The 23,792-nt window shown below is 40.4% G+C and overlaps 1 protein-coding gene across 6 annotated transcripts in view; it reads left to right on the top strand.

The window, feature by feature from the left end:
• The first annotated feature begins 328 nt into the window (after window positions 1-328).
• SLC22A15 (solute carrier family 22 member 15) overlaps window positions 329-23,792 on the top strand; it is an 87,700-nt gene continuing 64,236 nt past the window's right edge. For 2 of the 6 annotated variants that reach the window (XR_004433573.1, XM_033195743.1), the window contains exons 1-2: window positions 335-749; window positions 15,921-16,133. Coding sequence is in view for 4 of the 6 variants with exons in the window: in XM_033195743.1 (XP_033051634.1) it covers window positions 663-749; window positions 15,921-16,133 (300 nt within the window). In the remaining 2 variants the exon portion in view is untranslated. Of the gene's footprint in view, window positions 750-15,920; window positions 16,134-23,792 lie in introns of all 6 variants that reach the window. The other 4 variants (XM_033195747.1, XR_004433574.1, XM_033195744.1 and 1 more) reach the window with 4 other exon arrangements.

Genomic DNA, 23,792 nt, shown 5'->3' with positions numbered 1-23,792 from the left:
CCGGCGGTTTTACAAGAATTTGCTTACCTAGCAGTGTACTTAACCCATGGCTAGCACAGAGTAGGACTGGAAAGAAATGCTGCACAGACAGCACTTTTCTCTGAAGGCTCTAGGGCTCCCCGAGCCCCTGCATTAAACTGGTTTGGGCAAAAGGACAGGCATCGCTGAGAACCGCAAGGCCGCCCGCCAGCTGCGGGGTCCCCCGTAGGCAGAGCCCTGGGTCACACGCGGACGCGGTCCGGGCGTTTCTTCTCAGGCCTTCAGCCCGGCCCACTTCCTCTTTCCTCACTTTAGAGGGAATAGCAGCGATCCCTCTCAAAACAAAACACCATTTTTTTTTTTTTTAACAGGAAGTCCAGAGGCCCGGGTCCAGGGCATCCAGCCCCGGATCTCGAACGCCCTCCTCGCCCCTCGCCCCGCGTCGCCCGGCTCCGCTCCCCGCCCCGCGGCCACCGCTCGAGCCTGACAGCCCCGCCACCCGCGCAGGCGCCCCGCCCCGGCCCGCCCCGGCCCCGCCGCCCGCGCTCCCATCCCCGCCCCGGCGGGTCAGAGCCGGTGCCGGGCGCCCAGGGGTTGCCGCGCCGGGCGGGAGGGCCGCGCCGGGCGGGAGGGCCGCGCCTGAGCGGGCGGCGGGGTAGCGGAGTTCCTGCGCGCTGCCCGCCATGGAGGTGGAGGAGGCGTTCCAGGCAGTGGGGGAGATGGGCATCTACCAGATGTACTTGTGCTTCCTGCTGGCCGTGCTGTTGCAGGTAAGTCCCCGCGGCCCCGCAGCCGCACTTCCCTCTTCAGGGCCGCCCGGCTCACGGCTAGGCGTCCGCTCCCAGACCGCCAGGCGAAGCCGAGGCTCTGCAAACACCGAGGTGTGGCGAGCGTCGGGGTGGGGCAGGGGCGAGGCGCCGCGCGGTGGCCTGGGCCCGGCCCGCAGCGTCAAGGTCGCCGGCCGGCCTGAGTCTCTTGGGTTCAGCCGGGCCCTCCACCCCGCCGCCTTGAGTGCTGGAAGGAGCGTGTTGGGGGAGGTTCCTCAGCCGCTATGCTGGTTAAAGAGGGATGCAAAATTGTGTTACCTGCCCTACGCTGTTGCCTGTAACATGCTGCAAATATGAAGGGAATTGTTACCCTACCTGTGGCACTGTCACCTTGGAATCTAGGACACAGTCTTGATAACCTGCAGACAAAAGGTTGTGTCTAGGATCGCCTCCCTCTGCGCTGGGTATCCTCTTCCTCTTTTCCTGGGCTTGAGGGGACTTACTCTTCCAGGGGCTTTCAAAGCCTAGAATTTATTTCCCTCTGATTTAAATTCTGCTGGCTGGTTAGGCCCTGCGCCAGCCTTGGGCTGAGACTCCTGTAAGCCGAATAGTGCCATTTACCATGTATGGTTATCAAATGGAATCACTTCTTCATTATAAAGAATTCTGAGAACCTGCTTGGACACCCCAGCCTCAAAATATCGATTCCATATGCGAAAGGTCACTACAGATTAACTGCGCCAGGCAAGGGTTAGTCCTTCACCAACTTAAATGGCTCATTTGACATTAGTCCGCTTCTCTCAATATGCCAAAGGTATTTCATTCACAATCCTTTCTTAGTATTTGCTGTGAGCCAGCCACTTGACTCTTTCCTTCAGTCAACACGTTTAATACGGGCTAGGATGTGCTGAACATAGGGATGCCATGGTGGACAAATCATTCACTGCCCTCCGGAGCTTGCATTCCAGTGGCTGCGGGTGGGGCAGGCAGACAGTTAAGTAATTTAGTTAACATGTGATGATAGTTATTCTGCAGGAAGTGCAGAGTGGTCATGGAGATAGCCACCAGTCCACAAGTTGCTTAAAGCTTGCATAAGGCAGTGGCTTAACAGGAAGATAGGGGAAGGAAAGGGTTGACTTATTGATTAAAATGTTTGGAAGTTCAGTTGATTTCATCATCAGCCAGAAACGGTTCAAATGATGGAGTCAATTCTTTGTCTAGCAGAACAGTTCCCAGGTCACGAATATGCGGTATTCTGAAGTTCTTTTAAGCTCGTTGTTCTAGCTTTAAACAAGCTTTCCCCAGGGAGAAAAAACGTTCAAGCTAGATAAGAGTATTTAATACAGAAAAAGTAGAATTGCAACCATGATGCCTGATCTTTATTTATAACTTTCTTTGAGAAAACCCATTTTCTGTTCCAGCCATGAATTCCAGGAAACTACTTCCTTTCTTGAACAATCCCAGTTCCCCAATTCTCTATCCCGACCCTTCACTTCCTGTTATCATTTTCTTATTTGCCTAGCCAAGTATCCACTAACTTGGAGTAAGTTTGTCTTCAGTGGAGTGAGGTTCTAAAAAGGCCAGTGTTCTGGGTTTAAGACCTGTTAAGTTTCTCTGACTTATTTATGGTTGACCTAGTTAGAGTTTGCTATCAAAAAGTTCCAAACCCATGCCCATGACCGTTCACTAGACCTTGGCTGATGTATGGTCAGTATTTGTTGTACAAGGACCAGGTCTCAGAGTGTTGGGGATGAGTGACTGGTTGTTTATCTCGTAGCTGTGGGCAGGGAGATGCCCTGTAGCTGTGCCTATACCAGTGGAGGAGATGCCAGCCTAGGCAAAAGTGAATCCTTCACATGCTACATGTTTTTAAGGACTCAGTTACCTCGTTGAGATACACGATCCAGGTGGTTGTAGAGCCACCCAGAGCTATCCTGGGTATGAGAGTGGTTATCCCCAAAGACCTGTCTACCAAGTCTGTTGTTGGAGATGTTTTGGGTTAGGGCAGCTGGTCTGTAGGGTGGGAATACGGTGGAGTCCCATTGCTCAGTTGTATCACAGGTGATTTCATCATTCTTGGGGGTGAGGTTTTGCTTCCCCCAGCAGAGTAAGAAGCCCTTTTTACACAGTTACCTTAAATGAAAGGGGGTTTGTCTGCTTTTAAAATCAAAGGAGGTTTCGTACCATTGCCCAAGCAAGGGGCAGACCAACAACACAGCAAGAAGACCAGAGAGAGGGAGCCTCTGCTCCAGTGGGAGCCTTCTCCCTATCTGCTATTTGGTAGTGATTAACCCCAGTTGAGAGGCACAAAACCAGAAGGACAGAGGTGGAAACTTTACAGGCCTTTTAACATTTTCCTTCTTCTGGGACCATTATTATTATTTTTAAAAATGATTTTCCCTTTACTCCAAACACATCCATGTTCAAACTAAGAGGACAAAACCACATAGCAATGCCAATTCTAAAGGGTTTTTGGTTAACTGTTTTCTTGAATTATTAGTACCATGATGTAAATCATTAAAAGTTACCTCACTATCCAGTTTCCTTTGGCTAGGAGACTTGCCTTCATACTCCTCGCAAACACAATTTTTGGAATCTCAATAGCGTTCAACTAGGAGATAACTAAAGAACACATGCAGATTTTGCAGATTTTTCCTCAGCATAAGATGCAAATGCCCTGAAAATGGTGATATGTGGTATTAATGTACGTAAACAAAAAGTGAAGGGAAAAAGATTGCCTATGTAAAAATGGTTGATTTATGAATAAGCAACAAGCTTTACAGTTAGAAACATTCTTACCATCAAAATGTACTTACTGTTCCTAGGATCAGAGCTAGCCGTGATATTTAAATAGGCATAATTCTATTTAGTGTATTACTGTTTCTCTTCTGATGGTCATTCCGAGTTGCTGCCATCATCACTATTTTGTGTTTGTGTATGTGTTTGCTTGTTGTCTAGGCTCTCTGGAGGAGGAAGGTTGAAATACAATTCATTGTTTCTTGATTTCTTTAGACATGAAATGAAAATGGACCTTACTTCTTTGTTCTAAGCCAGAGGCTCCTGCTTTGTCATTTTCCTCAAAATCATGAATCATACATTGTAGTATAATTTGTACAGAATTTAAAACCCCCATTTACTATCAGGAACATGTAATCTATAACAAGCATTCGCCAGCAAAATTGTGATGCTGTGCTATGAATCTCATCTTAGATTCTGGTGTTCAAGAATGCATTATTTTTATATAAACTCTTTTTTTTTTTTTTTTTTTGAGACGGAGTCTCGCTCTGTCGCCCAGGCTGGAGTGCAGTGGCCGGATCTCAGCTCACTGCAAGCTCCACCTCCTGGGTTTACGCCATTCTCCTGCCTCAGCCTCCCGAGTAGCTGGGACTACAGGCGCCCGCCACCTCGCCCGGCTAGTTTTTTTGTATTTTTAGTAGAGACAGCGTTTCACCGTGTTAGCCAGGATGGTCTCGATCTCCTGACCTCGTGATCTGCCCGTCTCGGCCTCCCAAGGTGCTGGGATTACAGGCTTGAGCCACCGCGCCCGGCCTTGATATAAACTCTTAATAACCTTATTTTTTAGATCCTGGAATGACCAGTACATTAACATTATCCATGCAATAAATAGCTTTTCACGGCATTTTAAAAAGTGGAATGATTGCAGAAGGGGAAACTATAATGGTTAACACACGAAAAGATGTTTTAAGTTCAGTGGTCATCTGGGACAGGCATATTAAAATGGCTATGAAATACCATTTCACACTTACCATATTAGCAAACATTAAGCAATCTAACAGTACGAGTGTGATGAAATGAGAAATAGAAACTATACCCCATTTAGAGAACAATTTGGCACCATCTAGTAGAATTAAAACCTAGCATTGAACTCGTAGGTACATATCCTACATTGTCCCTTGAGCATGTGCATAGGGAGATATGTGTAAGATGTTTACTGCAACACTGTCTATTATAACAAAAGTTAGAACCACCTGACTTTCAAAACAGGACTGGATAAGATGTGGTATAAATTTAATAGAATACAACATCTGAAATAAATGAACTAGATCTATATATGACTGTATGGAGGAATTTCTAAAACACAATCTTAAGTGAGAAAAAGCAGAACAGTATATACTATTGACATATATTCCTAATACATATTTTAAAAACACACAAACCAATGCTATATTTGCTTCATAAATATATATAAACAGTGTAGAAATATAAGAACACGGAGTAGAAAGATCCACACCCAATTCATGAGATTGGTTGCCTTTTGGGAAGGAACGGAAGGGGTGGGGTTAGGGAGGGTACAAAGGAGATTGCATCTGTTATCATTTGTTGATTGTGATAGTAGTTTCATGAATCTTGTTTTTTGCTTTTCCATATTAAATATTTTTAAGTGAAAAGATGGTAAAGGGAAGAAGATATGCATATCTAGGAGAGAATGCTATAGTTTGCTGTATGAGAATAATGGTTCATTCTTTTTTTAAAATCAATATTTCTTTGATCAATTATGGCTGTGAATTGTGGTCCTTTAAGCAGAGGAGGGTGGGGTAGAGTGATTTTATTCAGCCTGTTTTGTTAAACTTCATGTGGAATGCTATCACAACTTACCTCCCCTATCCGCTTATACATGGCACCATGTCCCTCCCTTCACAAGAAATTCTTAGGTTTGGTGAGATATGACTGAGATCATAGCTGGTTCTTCTAACCTCATAGCTGGTTCTTCTAACCTCCCTGGCATAAGCAAGTGATGAAGTTCACACCGTAAGCATTAGTGAAGCCCTTGTTCATCCCCAGGGTGTTCTCACCACCACTGAGGTTTCAGCCGTGGTGAGAACCTATGGTCTTAGTAAGACCCTCTCATGACTCCAAAACATGTGGCCATTTACCAGGGCTCTCTGCCGGTTTGAGCAAGTTTTATGCTGCTCCGACTGTCAAATTTTATTTCTATCAGCCCTCACACAGTGGCCTGGAGGTTGGGTCTGCTGAGGGTTTATGGTGATCTGGGAACTTTTGCCTTTCACCAGTTTAGGTGGGTGGGGCAAAGAGACAAACACAGTAGTTTGGTCAAAGAAACCAAAGCCACACTGGCCCCCACACCCTCAGGAAAACTGTTGTTGTCCATAGGCAGACACTGCCCCCTAGTGTAGAGCAGATAAAGTTGCTGATCTGTCAGACAGATTTTCATCCAGGGAGGTTGTAGAATACAGGAGGCCTCCAGAAGAGTTAAGGAGCTCCTTTGGGCCTGGATATCTCAAGAATTAGGACATTCCATGGGAAGCGACTAGCCTGATGCCTCTGCAGCACCCAGCCCCTGCTCCAAATGCCTTCCAAGGCCATCCTTGGCTGTTTGACTTGTGCCTTGACAGTGAAGGTATTATCTCCCAAGATAGCACAAAAAAAGTCATGAAGACAGGCAATGTGAATATGGCAGAAAGAACACTAGGCTTGAATGCTGTGCTACTCTGCTGCAAGATGGCATTATTAGGCAATTGTTATTAGGCAAACGATCCCTCAGTCTCTACTGTGCGCTTGGAAATGACTGGATCACGAAAGTTTAATTTGTTTTGCAAGTTTAGGATTTCTCAGAGTTTCCCAATGCCCGGCAATTAATTGGCCTTGTGGCAGTCTTGACCCTAGGTTTCAGAATACTAGCTTGGTTCATCACCACAGTTAGAAGTTGCCTTAGAAGAAAAAGACTCTCAAATCCAAAGATGCTCACAGCTCAGGACTCTCCTCTCTGACTTCTTTGACCAAACACTCATATGAACTGATATCTGCCTTCATCGGACACAATACAGTACTCAACAAATGGCATGTGGTGATTGTAGAAAAAAGAGAAAATATAGAAATTAATACAAATCACTAGTGATTCTACCACCCTAAAGTAAAGCATGCTCCCATTTTGGTGTATAGCCTTCCAGACTCTTTATTATATAAATACTGTGTATCCATCTTTTTTGCAGAAATGTGTATTGTAAGTGGATTTTTGTCTCTCAGCAATGTTGTGAATGCCTTGTTATGCATGTAAAGGAATAGCTACGTATTTTTTAGTGGCTGTAACATGGTATTTCAATATATGGCCATAATGTAATTTGCTATTCTGTTCTCTTGTGTTGCATATGTTATGCTTCCTCTTTTTCAAGTTCACAAACCCACACAGCCCATGGTATTGGTTCTTTCTTCTGTTCTGACCTTTACTTCTTGCCAGGTGATTGTTTATCACTCTTCTCAAGACCAGACTTCTCCTGACTCCATTCGTCTAGTTCTACCTAGATGCTTTTTGTCCCAACTTCATGGATAAAATAGAGGTTAGTTGGTGTAAATTTTCTAAACATCATTTCCTTTTACTTCAAAAATTTTTTTCATCCTCACCTATCTTAAACACCTTCTGTGTTAGGGAACATGTCCAAGGGGAAGACATGTTTCTGCCCTCTTTCTAGGGATATCTTTTCACTTTTATTTTTGATTCTGTGTAATCCATCAGTTATTTCTAATCCTCTCTTTCTGCATTCTCTGCAGAATACCCTGCATGGTAGATATATGGAAATTGTATTAAATACCATTAACTATTAATAAAGTGAGAGAGTTATGCCCTTCTCAAGCCTTCTTTAGTCCTGTTTATCTAAGAAGAAAGTCTCATTTGCTGTTAGCACTTCTAAAAACATTTCCATATATTTCTGTTTTAACAAAGGGAATGAGCTAGAATGAAAGAATTAGAAGAGCTTCAAACATTATCTAGTTGGAACTTAACATTATTCTGTTTTATTGTATTTATTCATGTTCTTTTAAAACTTATTTTAAAATTATGAGACATTTCTAATGGAAAAATACAGAGAGTAATATCACAGACACACATGTACTTACTTCCAGATTTCATAAATGCAGATATTTTGCCATATTTGTTTAATGTTGTGTCAGTCATAGTTCTACTGGAGAAGCAGGATCCCTAGGATGGAGATGTGTGTGTGTGTGCATGTATGTGTATATGTGTTTATGTAGGGTTATATATGTATAATCGATGCATCATTCATTATGGAGATTTGACTGTGTACTGTTGCGGGAGCTGGTACAGCAGTCCCTGTAAGGCTGTTGTCTTTGTGTGTGATGTTGGAGCTTGAAGTCTGCAGGGCAGGCAGTCAAGAAGGGAAGATATGATCTGGAGCCCATCAGAAGTGACTGGAATCTGTGTCATTCTCCCTGCCTCCAACCTTGATGAAGTGGCTGCCTTTCATCATAGAATTAAACATGTACCTGGGCAAGGAGTCAGAGCAACTGAAGGAGGATCCATGGGAAGGTGGAGCGGTTGCAGCCTCGTGACTGTGCCACGCCAGTGAGGTGGACCAGCACATAAGTGGTAAGCTGTGTGAGGCACGAAGGCACGTGCCCCAACCTGGGCATAAAATGCAAAAACAGCTGCTCCTTCACTTTCACCCCTCTCCTAAATCTAGCCTGAAAATATCTCCTGTGGCCCACCTTAAATAAAAACATACTAGCTAACACTTGGCGTTCTAACATTGTGCATATTTTTGTAGTTCCACCTGCCAAGTGATGTCTGTATTGATATAAAATTCTATTTTATGTTAATTTACTGAAATTAAAACATTTGAATTGATTTTAAAGAAGACTATTGAGTAAATAGTAGCAGACAGAAAATGGGCATGTGAAAACTTGCAAGGGGTACTCAGATGACTGATTAGGGAAAAGCTGAGCTAGCCATATAATTCTTCCCAGTTATGTAAAGATATATTCTTTACTCTCCTGACTCTGATCAGGCTATTGCTTTTACCAAATAATTTCTTTTCCTGAGTTCTGTTTTCATTAACTCCTTAGCAGCCTTTACTACCTGCTCAAGTATCACATTAACAACCTTTTCCTGATTCTCCTAGGTGGAATTCACATCTCCATTCTTTGTGCTGTCATGAACTTCATTTTCACTATGGCTAATACAGCATTCCTCACAGTCCGCCTTGCATTCATAGCTTTGGATATACAGTCATGCACCACATAACGATGTTTCTGTCAATGACAGCATATGCAACACTGGGCCCATAAGATCATAATGGAGCTGAAAAATTCCTATCGCCTAGTATTTCCTATGCTATGTTTTTAATTGTTATTTTAGAGTGTACTCCTCCTGCTTATAAAAAAAAAAAGTTAACTGTAAACCAGCCTCAGGCAGATTCTTCGGGAGACAGTCCAGAAGAAGGCATGGTGTGATAGGAGATGAGGGTTCCAGGTCTTCAGATGTTGTTTTCCTGAAGACCTTCCATTGGGACAAGATGTGGAGGTAGAGACAGTGCTATTGATCCTGACTCTGCATAGGTCTAGGCTAATGTGTGTGTGTCTTAGGTTTTAACAAATAAGTTCAAAAAATTTTTAAAAATAGAAATAAGCTTATAGAATAAGGATATAAAGAAAGGAAATATTTTTGTACAGCTATATAATATGTTTGTGTTTTTAGCTGTGTTATTACAAGTGTCAAAAGTTAAAAAAAATTAAGTTTAAAATGTAGAAAAGCTACAGTAAGTTTAATTATTATTGAAGAAATAATTTAAAAGATAAATTTAGCCTAATTGTACATTGTTTATAAAGTCTACAGTAGTGTCCTAGGCCTTCACATCCATTCACTCCTCATTCACTGATTCACACAGGGCAACTTCCAGTCCTGCAGGCTCCATTCATAGTAAGTGTCCTATACAGGTGTACCATTTAAAAAATCTTTAATTGTGTATTTTCTATGTTAGGTATGTTTAGAAACATAAATATTCACCAGTGTGTTATAGTTGCCAACAATATTCAGTACAGTAACATGCCTTACAGATTTGTAGCCTAGGAGGAATAGGCCATGCCATATAGCCTAGGTGTGTGGGAGGTTATAGATAGGTTTGGGTAAGTGCACTCTGACATTTGCACAATGATGGACTTGCCTAACGACACATTTATCAGAACGTATCCCAGTTGTTAAGTGATGTACAACACATGACTGTTTGTTGTCCTCACTTGAATGTATGTGCCTTGAAGGAAAGAACTACTTTTTATCCATTTTACCCTCTGAGGTGCATAACATAATGTGTTGCAAAGTTTTGGTGCTTGTTACAAGTTTGTTTTTAAAAAATTAAACCATTGAGGAAGAAGAGATGGTCAGCTGGTGGTGTTACCATTTTACTTGAAAAAGAGAGAGGAGGCTGGGCGCGGTGGCTCACGCCTGTAATCCTAGCACTTTGGGAGGCCGAGGCAGGTGGATCACGAGGTCAGGAGTTCAAGACCAGTCTGGCCAAGATGGTGAAACCCTGTCTCTACTAAAAATACAAAAATTAGCTGGGTGTGGTGATGGGCGTCTGTGAGGCTGAGGCAGAGAATTGCTTGAACTTGGGAGGCAGAGGTTGTAGTGAGCCAAGATTGCGCCACTGTACTCCATCCTGGGTGACAGAGCAAGACTCCATCTAAAAAAAAAAAAAAAAAAGAGAGAGAGAGAGAGAGAAACAGCTGCAGATTAAATAATTTGTCCAGAATTTTTTTTAAATTTATTTTTAAATTGAGGTGGAGTCTCACTATGTTGTCCAGGCTGGTCTTGAACTCCTGGACTCAAGTGATTCTCCTGCCTTGGCTCTCTAAAGTGCTGGGATTATAAGCATGAGCCCCTGCACCTGACCTAGTCTTAATTAGTGATTGGAACAAAAATTGGGTAACAGAGTTACTAGTTGTTTTTCTTCTTTTTTTTTGGTTATACCATTATGCAAGGAGTTAGTTAAAAAATGTATTTGATGGACTATATGTATTTGTTATACATATGAGATAGACTTTTATGTATATAGCAGTGTGTTGGGTTCTTTAGAGGGAAATAGCAATATAAGTTAGAGTTTCTTTCCTTCAGGAGATGACACATCATTGAAAGTTAGAGTTAAACTATATCTACACATTATATAATGATACAAAGTGGTGTTTCCCCAGTAAATAGTATAGCCAACTAATGCTTTAGAAATTAAGAGAGGAGATGGTGTGGTCTAGAGTGATTTGTTGAAGCCGTCAGAGAGATACCTGAACTTGAGCTGAACTTTGAAGCTTGGATTTAGGGAGAAATGGGAAGGTCATTTCAGGTAGAAAAACATAAAATTGGAATAAGTGTGGAAGAGGGAATAACTTATGCCCTTGCTACACAGAGTGTGGTTGTTGGTTGTTGCAGCTTGTTGGAAATGCAGACTCTTAGCCCCACCCAGACTTAGGGAGTCACATTAAATTTGGGAAGCAGTATTGTATACTATTTGTACAGCGCTGTGCCATTCACTGTTGACTATGAAAGAATCCCACTTGACACTGAAGATAGGTTAATTCGATATTAATGACTTGGATAAAGATGTACCATTAGTGTCTGGTCTTAACTGGAAGAAAACGAAACTTAGAGAGGTTTGGATTTGCTCAAGGTTTAATTAGAGCTGAGGTTCAGACTCAGATAACAGATTCTACTGCCTTCACACCACACAATGAATAAGTCATATTAGGGCAATTGAATAGGCTGGTAGAGGAAGCTTGAATGCAGATTAGTTAGCACCTGGACCATGTGGTGGAGGATCTGGAATGCTAGAAAACTTATTATTTATCCATTAATATGTTTTGACTGGAAGAGTTTCAGGGAGATTGATCTGGTGTCATAATGTAGATAGATTAAAATGGGGAAGAAACAGTATTTAGAGGCACTAGTTACTCCGGGTGTGTTAGTGTGTCTCAAATTTTACACACAAAAATTAGCTAGTATTAGTAAGTCAGTCAACAAATATTTATTGAATACCCACTCTGTGCTGGACAATGGGCATATAATCCTGTCTTCATGATTGTGGTCTTGCTTATGTAATGCTTTGGATTGAGTTGGTTAGGTAACTGAGTACTAAATGCATAAAAAAAAACTAAAGGTAATGGCAACAATAAAATAATCTTTGATTTCCCTCCTCCCTCTATTTTCTCAGAAAAAAGCTCTGGCCCCAAAGTTAAGTGGTTCTTGTTCTCATCCTGCTTTTGCAATTAGTGTTATATATAAATTGAACAGTTTACTTAATCGTTCTGTGTCTCATTTTTCCTACTTAAAAAATAAACATCACACTGAACCATGACTTCACAGCACAAGGTATTGTGATGAGACAATTTATAGGAGACTTTTTTGGTTTCCTGAGAAGTATTATAAGAGCTCATAATGGTGTTAATATAAAATTACTTTAAAAACCTTCACTTCTTGAAACTTTAAAAATTTCAATCCCCTAGTGCACTTTAGTCATTTTTCTAATTATAATTACATTGAAAGGGGGAAAAAATCCAGCCATCTGTGGCACTTGTTCTCCTTCCCTAGAGGTAGAGCTAGAGAAGATAATGATTTATTTGAGATGTTGTTATTCCCACTCTGGTAGACAATGGATGGTGGTTGCTCTTTGTGGCTTTAAGGCCCATCTGCTGATGGGTGCAGTTTTATTAGGCAAAAATATGTGGGTGAATGTGTCTATGGTAGTTGTAGATAAGAGTGGAGAGAAGAATGAGAGAATATTTTTGTTTTTTTGGGGGAAAGGAATAGGATGTCAGCTGTGTGAATTTGTCACAGCCAAAGATAGCAAACCAAAGAGAACCACCCCCACATTCTGTGTGTAGGTGATGCATCCCCATGGCTAGTTAATGCTAAGCCATCTTTGACTTTCTATGACCATATGACCCTGTAAGTGACTGTGGAATAGAGGACCTAGTTGTTTTTTGCTGGAGTGCATTGGCACAATCTCAGCTCACTGCAACCTCCGCCTCCCGGGTTCAAGCAGTTCTTCTGCCTCAGCCTCCCAAGTAGCTGGAACTACAGGCATGTGCCACCATGCCCAGCTACTTTTTTTTTTTTTTGTATTTTTGGTGGAGACAGGGTTTCATCATGTTGGTTAGGCTGGTCTCAAACTCCTGACCTCAAATGATCCACCCACCTTGACCTCCCACAGTCCTGGGATTACAGGTGTGAGCCACCGCACCTGGCTGAGGACCAGTATTAATCTGAATGCATTGTTTAAGCATTGCCTCTCTGACATATTTTCTCACAGTACCCCTTTCATAGCATTTATGAAACAGTATCATTACTGCCTGCTTCTTCTGTCTCCCTTATGGTTAACAGAAGTAAGCATGACCATGGGTACTGGAGGAGACAAAAAGGCTAACACCGTTTTATTGAGGCTGGCACTGCATAGAAGAGTTGCAAGTTTCTGACTCTTCTGGTGGCATAAAGCTGTGGACCTGTGTGTTCTGTGAGGGCCTTGGGTGTGTGTGTGTGGGGGGGTGGTGCATGCATAGGAGGTGGGTGAGGAAGACATTGTGAAGAGTGGGAGGAGAACAGAAGAGAAGATGAAAGAAGTGGAAAGTCCTTATTCTGCCTGCAGGTTGCTAGAAAGAAAACTGGTTAATACTGATGAATACAGATAATACTGATTAGGTAGATTTCACTGTTCCCTATATTATGAATAAGGGTATATAGCAACATCACTTTGTTTTTGAGTTGTTTTCTCCAAACTGGCTTTATTGAGAATGGTATCCTTCATAATGGACGATGCCTCAGATTAGAGGACCCTTTGGAGCATTTCTTCTTTTACCTAGAAGGTTGCTTATCCTAGAACAATCCAGATAAAAATATATGTTGGCCAGGCACGGTGGCTCACGCCTGTAATCCCAGCACTTTGGTAGGCTGAGGCGGGTGGATCACTGGAGGTCAGGAGTTCAAGAACAACCTGGCCAACATGGTGAAACCCCATCTCTATAAAAAATACAAAAATCAGCTGGGCGTTTTGGCAGGTACCTGTAATCCCAGCTACTCGGGAGGCTGAGGCATGAGAATCACTTGAATCTGGGAGGCAGAGATTGCAGTGAGCCAAGACCGCACCATTGCACTGTAGCCTGGGTGACAAGAGCGAAACTCAGTCTCAAAAAAAAAAAAAAAAAAAGATATGTTAACATATATTCAGAAGAAACTTTGAATAGTGCCTGGCACATAATTAGCATTATAAAGGCATGTGCTATTATTGGTATTCCATCCTGGTCATTTATTCATTCACCTGTTGAGTGTGTAGGCCCTGGGTTATTTGCTTTGGAAGCCCAAAGGTGAATCAGACATAGATCCTGCCTTTAAGGAGAGTATATTTCAATAGGACAAAATAAGATAAGCAAATACATAAATATAATACAGTGAAGCAAATGGTTCATGCTCTCAAAAGTCTAGGTGGAGCTTTAGGAGTGAGCAGCAAGAAACAGGAGAGGACTTCTGGAGGGGTTGGAGATACAAGCAAGACAGTAAGGAAGGCTTCATGGAGGAGGTGATATCTGTGTTGCATCTTGGAGGATGGGGAAAGTTCAAACATTTGCAGCAGGAGAAAGTGCCTTCCAGGTGAAGCGAATGGTGTGAACAAAGGTAGAAAAGAGTACATTTAGAAAACATAACTAGTTTGCTTTCCTAATTGAAGGCTGTGCATTCACTAGAATGTGTGTTTCGAGTCCTCTCCTCCTGAGTTCCCTTGCCCCATGTTTTTCATTGCTTTACACCCATCAATTAAATTTCAGCAGATTATAATAATCAGGGGCAGTTCCTAAATGGGTGTAAGTGGCTTTGTAATTATAGCTGCTGCTAAATGTGTAATCTGTCTGTTCTTATAATTATTAAGGCTTTTATTTTTATAAGCTGATTACCTCCTATTCGAAAACTTCTGTAATAGTATGCAAATAGGAGCCGGGAAACATGTAAGTCTAGGAACTTACTTACTCTTGCAGTGTATAATAAATCACTCAGCATCCTGACCCATGACAGCTTTGTACCTCTCCAGAGAGTACCATCGTCAGTGGACTCAAAGTAGATTGAGAATGCCTTAGATCCTCTCAGCCTTACCCAGAATGGAAACATCACATCTGTTTTTTTGTTTTTTGTTTTTTGTCTCACTCTGTCACCCAGACTGGAGTGCAGTGGTGTGATCTCAACTCACTGCAACTTCCACCTCCTGGGTTCAAGCGATTCTCCTGCCTGAGCCTCCCAAGAGGCTGGAATTACAGGTGCCCACCACCACACCTGGAAAATTTATGTATTTTTAGTAGAGATGGGATTTCACCATGTTGGCCAGGCTGGTCTCTACCTCCTGACCTCAAGTGATCCACCTGCCTGGGCCTCCCAAAATGCTGGGACTGCAGCAGTGATGATTAAAGGTATTTTAAGACATCAAGTTCTAAGTTAATAGGGATAGTTTCTTTAGATTGTCTTACTCTGGAGCAGACTAATTATGTGTTTTCTTAATAAATGTTAAACTTGAAATAATCGTCCAACAATGGGAGTTAATACTGAAAATCCATAGCACAAAAAGGTTGCAATAGGGCTTGACATAAACCCAATTGCAAGTAGCTGTAAAGCCCAGAACAATTAGTGACAATGGCATATGTGTTTAATAAATATTTCTTGAATGAATGTGTGAAGCATATTTCTTGAATGAATGCGTGAAATGTATTTTCTTTGCAGGGGGACAACTATGATTAGATCAAACCAAGACTAAGTACAACTCAACATTACAAAATGAATATCTATAGCTGGGACTTTGAATTTCTTAAAATCTTATTATGAGCTGTATATCATATTTTAAAATAGTGCCTACTCTAGTACATACTATGCTTACCTGCTTTAGTAAAACAATATAATATATATTGTTTTCTAAGACAATTATACTACAGAAAGTCTCTTGTTTAGATCATGAATCCAAGGCCAAGATACTCCTAGCCCCCTAGTGAATGCTTATCTGATCTGAAGATATAGTGTTGAAGAGATAATAGCTGGAATGTTACTCTTTTAAATTAGAGCAAATAATGTTTTCCCTGCCCTTCTGCTTTTGAACCATATAAGCATATAAGCAGTGTCTTTAGCATCAGAAATATCTCAAAGAAAGAAAACCCTCTGAAAAAGTATAAAGCATTTTACAAGTGGGATTGCCAATGATTCTGTTTGTGGTAGATCACAAAGGTTCTTTTTCATGTTTTTCTCCTTTGTTTCTGATGTGGCTTATATCTGTAGCTCATAAAAATACGAAAGCAAGAAACTGATCTTTCAAGGTTTGCAAGCCTGCTAAGTGTCTTCAACATTGATGGCAAATGTCTGCAGTGTTTGGTTCTGTGTGTTTGCTCTTTCAGCTCTACGTGGCCACGGAGGCCATCCTCATTGCACTGGTTGGGGCCACGCCATCATACCACTGGGACCTGGCAGAGCTCCTGCCAAATCAGAGCCACGGTAACCAGTCAGCTGGTGAAGACCAGGCGTTTGGGGACTGGCTCCTGACAGCCAACGGCAGTGAGATCCATAAGCATGTGCATTTCAGCAGCAGCTTCACCTCCATTGCCTCAGAGGTAACAACAGGCTGTTCTAATCACTAACTAAATATCTCTTTTTGTTCCAGTCACTAATTAAATATCTCTTTTTGTCCAGATGGAGCTACTCTTTTTGTCTTGCTGATTTAAATATCAGCCATATTTTCAAATAACTTTCCAGTAAATTTAAAAGTTAAAGGTTTTAATGTATCAAAGGAGAATATTCTATGAGAACACATTCCTTTCCTCTTACTACACATGGGAGAAGCGTGAATCTTTCCAACTAGTTAGATGAAAAGATACAAGCTCCAAAAGAAATGTATATTGATTATGATGTCCTTTTAAAAAGTGAATTAAATCTTTAATCTCTCTTTGTTAAATGTGCAAAAATTAACACAGAGAAATGTAACAATTCATATATAGCATCCATAGTTCATTTTTTTTTTTTTTTTTTTTTTGAGACGGAGTCTTGTTTTGTGGCCCAGGCTGGAGTGCAGTGGCACAATCTCGGTTTACTGCAACCTCTGCCTTCCGGGTTCAAGCAATTCTTCTGCCTCAGCTCCCAAGTAGCTGGGATTACAGGCGCCCACCGCCATGCCTGGCTAATTATTTTTTTGGAGTTTTAGTAGAGACGGGGTTTCACTGTGTTGACCAGGCTGCTCTTGAACTCTTGACCTCAGGTGATCCACCCACTTTGGCCTCCCACAGTGCTGGGATTACAGGCATGAACCACCGTGCCTGGCCCATAGCTCATTTTTAAGTCCAGTCCTGTGTGTAGACCATATGGGGCACCTTGACTGTACGATGTAAAACACAGATAGTACCACCTAGTGTGGTCAGGAAGCCTTAGTTTCAAGGGGGCTTTGCTGGCCAGAGAAAAGTTTCTGGTCCTTCTGAGCCAGCCAGAGTTACAGAATCTGAGGGTAGATGGTCTGGTGAAGAGACACCCTGAGTGGGGGCAGATCTCATGGTCAGCTGGAAGGCACTGGTGTTGGTTGTTAAAATGTAGAAATACTCCCCTCTCCTTTGCCTGCTCCCCTTAAGCTACCCATGTGTCTGTTGGCATCCTGGCCCCATCCTTGGACTCTGTGATCCAGTTAATGGGGTAAATGCCTGGTACAACAGGGGGCCTCTGGGACTCTTGCCACCTCTCAGCTCTGGTTGCCATGCTAGTTAGCTCTCCCAAAATCCCTTGACCACTCCTTCCTGGAAGCCACTCTCCTGTGTGTGTGAGTGTGTGAGAGTATGTGTGTGTATGTGTCCATCTGTCTATATGTCTGCACCATGGCCTAGCCAGCCTTACCTGTTGTTGACTATTTTGATAATCCTGCTTTGGATGAGGCATACTAAAAAAAGGGGAGACATGCCAAGGATGATGTTTTCTTGGCCTTTTTTTAGGAGTCCCCAGTGGAGTGCCCCACTCATAAAAGTTACTAGACTAACTTTTTGCAAAGCAGCATTTCTGACTGCAATTCCTGATGTTACCCTTCACTTAGAAACCTCCAGTGATGCTCCCACAGCACACAGAACACATTAGAGACCCTATGAGTTACATTCAGGACCTCTCACACTTCATAGCTTGGTCTAGGTGCACTTTCCCAGCCCCACTCTGCACTTTCCCCCGCTCTCACCCCAGTGGAAATATTTACTATTTCCCACACGTGCCCCGAGCTCTCAGCATAACCTGTTACTGTCAGGAAAGCCCTCACCACTTGCCCTGGCTTCCACCTGGTGAAATCCTCACCTACCCTCTAAGGCTCACTTTCAGTGTCACCTTCTCTGTGAGTCTTCCCAGCCAACTCCCCAGGAGTAAATACGCTTTTGTTTCTGTTCCAGTACCAATTTATTTTCACTTATGTTACAGACTTGTTGTGGTTCAGCTCTGGGAGTTCTTTGAGGTCAGAAACCATGTTTTGGTCATCTTTGTATCTCCATGGCCTCTAGCAATCACCAGCACCACCACCACCAGCACTACCACCACTACCACCATTGCCACCACTCCTAACCTATTAAAATAACAAGCAGCTTTGTTTAATGATCATGATATGCCAGAGATTGTGATATATGTAAAATTTAATTATCAAAGTAATTCTATGAGATAGGAATCATTTCCCCCATTTTACAGATTAAAAAAATGGAGATCCCTTGAGGTCAGTGTTAGCTAATAATGGCAGAGCTGAGATTTGAAGCTAAATTTGTCTTCACTCAGAAGCCTATGCTCTTAATTATTGTGCTTTTTAGGAGTGTATCCTATCCAAATTGGCTTGTACATTTCTTAGGTTCTTTTTGGTGAGTAATTATAGCCAAGTAATTTTTAACACATTTTTTATTTGGAAATAATTTCAAATGAAAAATATTGTGAGAATAGTGCAAAGAATCCCCTTATCTCTTTTAGTTTCATCTATTGTTACTAGTTTGCCTCATTAGCATTATTATTGTCTGTTTTTTCCTAAGCCATTTGAAAGTTGCATATATTAGTGTTCTTTTATGCCCAGATACTTCAGCGTGTATTTCCTAAAAATAGGATGTTCTCTTCATAACCACACTACAGTTATCAGTGTCAAGAAATTCAACATTGATACTATAGTTTTATTTAAACTATACCTAGTTGTATGCCATCCATACCTAATTTGTCAGTTAACCCAATGACATTCTTGATAGCATTGTATTTTCCTCTCATGTATTGAATCCAATTCAGAATCACATAGGACATTTAGTTTTACAGTTCTTTAGTATCTTTTGACCTTCAGCCTTTTTTTTCTTTTATAACACTCATATTATATTAAAGCATCTATACCTCTTCTCTTTTTCAAAATAAGAATGTTCTTCATTTTGGATCTGTCTGATGATTCCTCATTTGGGTTGGTTTTGCATCCCAAGTCAGAATAGTACATGAATAATGTATCCCTCTCAGGGTATCACATCAAAAGACAATGTATCCGTCTGCCCTTAGTGGTGATGTTAATTTTGATTAGCCATTCCAGGTATTGTCTGATATTCTCCCCGTCCCTGCCAGTTACTATCTTTTCTTCATTTCCAGGAATAGAGAACTATGGGGAATCACTTTCAGGTTATATAAATTTGCTGTTTCTTATTGCTGCAACCTCTGTCTCCTATGTTCAAGCAATTCTCCTGCCTCACCCTCCCAAGTAGCTGGGATTACAGGCACCTGCTACCGTGCCCTGCTAATTTTTGTCTTTTGATAGAGACAAGGTTTCACCATGTTGGCCAGGCTGGTCTCAAACTCCTGACCTCAGGTGATCTCCCCTCCGTAGCCTCCCAAAGTGCTGGGATTATAGGTGTGAGCTACTGTACCTGGCCCAAAATGGTTATTTCTTAACTCCAGCACTTTCATCACATTTACTAGCTTGCGTATTTTCTACTGTAAGCGAGAGCCCTTTCTTCTCCCTTGTCTGTCTGTCTCTGTGCCTATTTGCCTATATATTTATCAACCATATGTATATACTCTTGGATTCCTATTCTTTTCAATGATTTGTAATTTATTACAGCTCTGAATTATTTTGGAACTAAAATTTTTCCTAATTGACCAGTGGGAACCTCTTCGAGCTGCCTCTTGTGTCCTTTTATTTTTAATTAAAATTTTCATTTTGAAATAATTGTGGGTTTACATGCAGTTGCAAGAAATAATACAGAGAAATTTTGTGTACCCTTTACCTAGTTTCCCCCAATGGGGAAAACCATAGTATAATACCATAACTGAAATATTGACAGTGACACTGCTAAGACACAAAACATTTCCATCACCACAAGGATCCTTCATGGCCTTTTAGAGTCACACCCACTTTCCTCCCATCCCTTACCCTTTTCTTAATCACTAGTAACCACTAATCTGCCCTCTTATACTATGAGTTTTTCGTTTTAAGGATGTTGTAAAAATGGAATCATGTTGTAGAAGCCTTTTGAGATTGGCTTTTTTTATTCAGCATAATTATCTGCAGATTCATCTAGGCTTAGTTTTATTACTGTGGTTATATAAGGAGATTTGGAAGGGGATAGATTGCCGCTTTATCTTGTTCAAAAAGTATTTTCGTTATTTCAGTTCCTTTGCCTTTCCATATAAATTTTAGAATAATTTTGTCTATATCTACCAACAAATATTTTTGACATTTTGATAGAAGTTGTGTTAAACCTGCATATAAATTTGGGGAGAATCAATGTTTTTACTATGCTGAGTCTTCTAATACATCAACACTATGTGTTATTTTGAGTGTCTTTGATTTCTTTCATCAATGTTTCATATCTTTAGTATGCAAACCCTGAACATGTTTTATTAGATTCACATCTAAATATTTATTTTTCTTTTTTTTGAGGGATTGTAAATGATATTGTATTTTAAATTTCTGTTTCTACATGTTTATTGCTAGTATGGATAAATATTATACAATTAATTTTTGTATGTTAATCTTGTATCCTTTGATCTTAATCTTGTGTTATTTCTTTTTGGGAAATTTTTAAATTATGAATTTAATTTCTTTAATAGTTATAAGGTGATTCAAATGATATATTTTGTATTGTATGAGTTGTGTGCTTTGTGCTTTTCAAGGAGTTAGTCCATTTCATCTAAGTTGTTGCTTATTAATTCTAGGTGCTTTTTGAAGATTCTTTGGGATTTTCTTGACAGTCATATAAAAAGTAAGGACAGTTTTATTTTTTTTCCATTTCCAATCTGTATGCCTTTTGTTTCCTTATTGCTCTGGCTAGAATGTCTAGCACTGTGTTGAATAAAATGGTAGGAGTGGACATCCTTGCCTTGATTCTGGTCTTAGGAGGGATGCACTCAATCTTTCACCATTAAGTGCAGTGTTAGCTATAGGGTTTTATAGATGCTCTTTATCAAATCAAGGAAGCTTCCTATAATTCCAATATTTTTTATGCCAATACCATGCTGTTTTGGTTACTATAGCTCTGTAGCATAATTTGAATTCAAATAATGTGATTGCTCCAGGTTTTTTGTTGTTGTTGTTGTTGCTCAGGATGGCTTTGGCTATTCTGGGTCTTTGGTGATTCCATATAAATTTTAGAATGATTTTTTTCTGTTTCTGTGGAGATGTCATTGGTATTTTGATAGAAATAGCATTGAATCTATAGATTGTTTTGGGTAGTATGGACATTTTAACAATATTGATTCTTCCAGTCCATTAACATGAAATATCTTTCCATTTTTTTGTGTCCTCTTCAATTTCTTGCATCAATATTTTGTAGTTTTCACTGTAGAGATCTTTCACTTCTTTGGAGAGGTTTATTTTTAAGTATTTTATTTTATTTGTAGCTTTTGTAAATGGGATTACTTTCTTGATTTCTTTTTCAGATTGTTCACTGTTAGCATATAGAAATGCCCCTGATTTTATATGTTCATTTTGTATCCTGCAAGTTTACTGAATTTGTTTCTATTCTAATAATTCTTTGGTGGAGTCTTTAGTTTTTTTTCAGATCGTATCATCTGCAAACAAGGGTAATTTGACTTCTTCCTTTCCAATTGGGATGCCCTTTATTTCTTTCTCTTGTCTGATTGCTCTAGCTAGGACTAACAGTACTAAGTTGAATAATAGGGGTGAAAATGCACATCCTTGTCTTGTTCTAGATCTTAGAGGGAAGACTTTCAGTTTTTCTCTGTCCAGTATGATACTAGCTGTGGGTCTGTTGTATATGGCTTTTATTATTTTGAGGCATGTTCCTTCTATATCCAGTTTTTTGCAGATTTTTATGAAGGATGTTGAATTTTATCAAATGCTTTTTCCGCATAAATTGAAATGATTGTATGGTTTTTGTTCTTCATTCTGATGATATGATGTATCACATTGATTTGCATATGTTGAACCATCCTTGCATTCCTGGGATGAATCCCACTTGGTCATGACAGATGTTTTAATGTGTTGTTGAATTTGGTTTTCTAGTATTTTGTTGAGAATTTTTGCATCAAAATTCATCAGAGATATTGGCCTGTAAGTTTTCTTTTTTTTGATGTGTCTTTGTCTGGTTTTGGTATCAGGGTAATACTGGCCTCGAAGAATCATTTTGGAAGTAGAATCAGCTCTCCTTCTCTATTTTTTGGAGTAGTTTGAGTAGGATTGATATTAGTTCTTCTTTAAATATTTGGTAGAATTCAACAGTAAAGCCAATGGGTCTCTGGCGTTTCTTTTTCTGGGAGACTTTTTATTATGACTTTGATCTTGTTACTTATTATTGATCTATTTAGGTTTTGGAGTTCTTCCTGGCTCAATCTTGAAAGGTTGTATGTGTCTAGGAATTTATCCATTTCTTCTAGATTTTCCAACTTATTGGCATATAGTTGGTCATAGTAGCCTGTAATGATCCTTTGAATTTCTGTCATATCAGTTGTAATGTCCCCTTTTTCATCTCTGATTTTATTTATTTGGGTCTTCTCTCTTTTTTTCTTAGTTTAGCTAAAGATTTATTGATTTTTATCTTTTCAAAGAAACAACTTTCCATTTTGTTGATCTTCTGTACTTTTTAAAAAATTTCAAGTTCATTTATTTCTTCTCTGATCTTTATTATTTCTTTTCTCCTACTAATTTTGGGTTTGGTTTGCTCTTGCTTTCCAATTCTTTAATCTGCATCATTAGGTTATTTATTTGAAGTTTTTCTACTGTTTTGATGTAGATGCTTATTGCAATAAACTTTCCTCTTAGTACTGCTGTATTCCATGGGTTTTGATATATTGTATGTCCATTTTCATTTGTTTCAAGGAATTTTTAAATTTTCTTCTTAATTTCTTCTTTGACCCACTGGTCAATTCAGAAGCATATTGTTTCATTTCCTTATGTTTGTATCATTTTCAAAGTCCCACCTGTTATTTATTTCTAGTTTTGTTCCATTGTGGTTGGAGAAGATATTTGAAATGATTTTAATATTTTTGAAAATTGTTTCTTCCTTTTTGTTTTTGAGACGGAGTCTCACTCCATCGCCCAGGCTGGAGGGCAGTGGTGCGATCTCGGCTCACTGCAACCTCTGCCTCCCGGGTCCAAGTGATTCTCCTGTCTCAGCCTTCTGAGTAGCTGGGACTACAGTTGCGTGCCACCACGCCTGGCTAATTTTTTCTATTTTTAGTAGAGATGGGGTTTCACTGTGTTAGCCAGGATGGTCTTGATCTCCTGACCTCGTGATCCACCCGCCTCGGCCTCCCAAAGTGTTGGGATTACAGGCGTGAGCCACCGTACCCGGCTATTTTTGAAATTTTTAAGACTTGTTTTGTGGCTAACATATGGCCTATCTTTGAACATGATCCATTTGCTGAGGAGAAGAATGGAAGAATGTGTATTCTGCAGCTATTGGGTGAAATATTTTGTGAATATTTATTTGGTCTATAATGCAGGTCCATTTGATCTATAGTGCAGATTAAGTCTAATGTTTGTTGATTTTTCTCTCTGGATGACCTATCCAGTGCTGAAAGTGACGTGCTGAAGCCTCCAGCAACTATTGTATTGGGGTTTATCTCTCTTTTTAGCCCTAATAATATTTGCTTCATATATTTGGGTGGTCCAGTGTTGGGTGCATTATATTTTTAGTTCTTTTTTTTTTTTTTCTCCTGGAGACAGAGTCATGCTCTGTCACCCAGGCTGGAGTACAGTGGCATGATCTCGTCTTACTGCATCCTCCACCTCCTTGGTGCAATTCATTCTCACGCCTCAGCCTTCCGAGTAGCTGGGACTACAGGTG

The sequence above is a fragment of the Trachypithecus francoisi genome, unplaced genomic scaffold, assembly GCF_009764315.1.
Source record: "Trachypithecus francoisi isolate TF-2019V2 unplaced genomic scaffold, Tfra_2.0 Lachesis_group5, whole genome shotgun sequence".
In the NCBI taxonomy this organism is placed as follows: domain Eukaryota; kingdom Metazoa; phylum Chordata; class Mammalia; order Primates; family Cercopithecidae; genus Trachypithecus; species Trachypithecus francoisi.
Note: the sequence above shows the minus strand (reverse complement) of the source record. Positions and strands in the feature narration are given on the sequence as shown.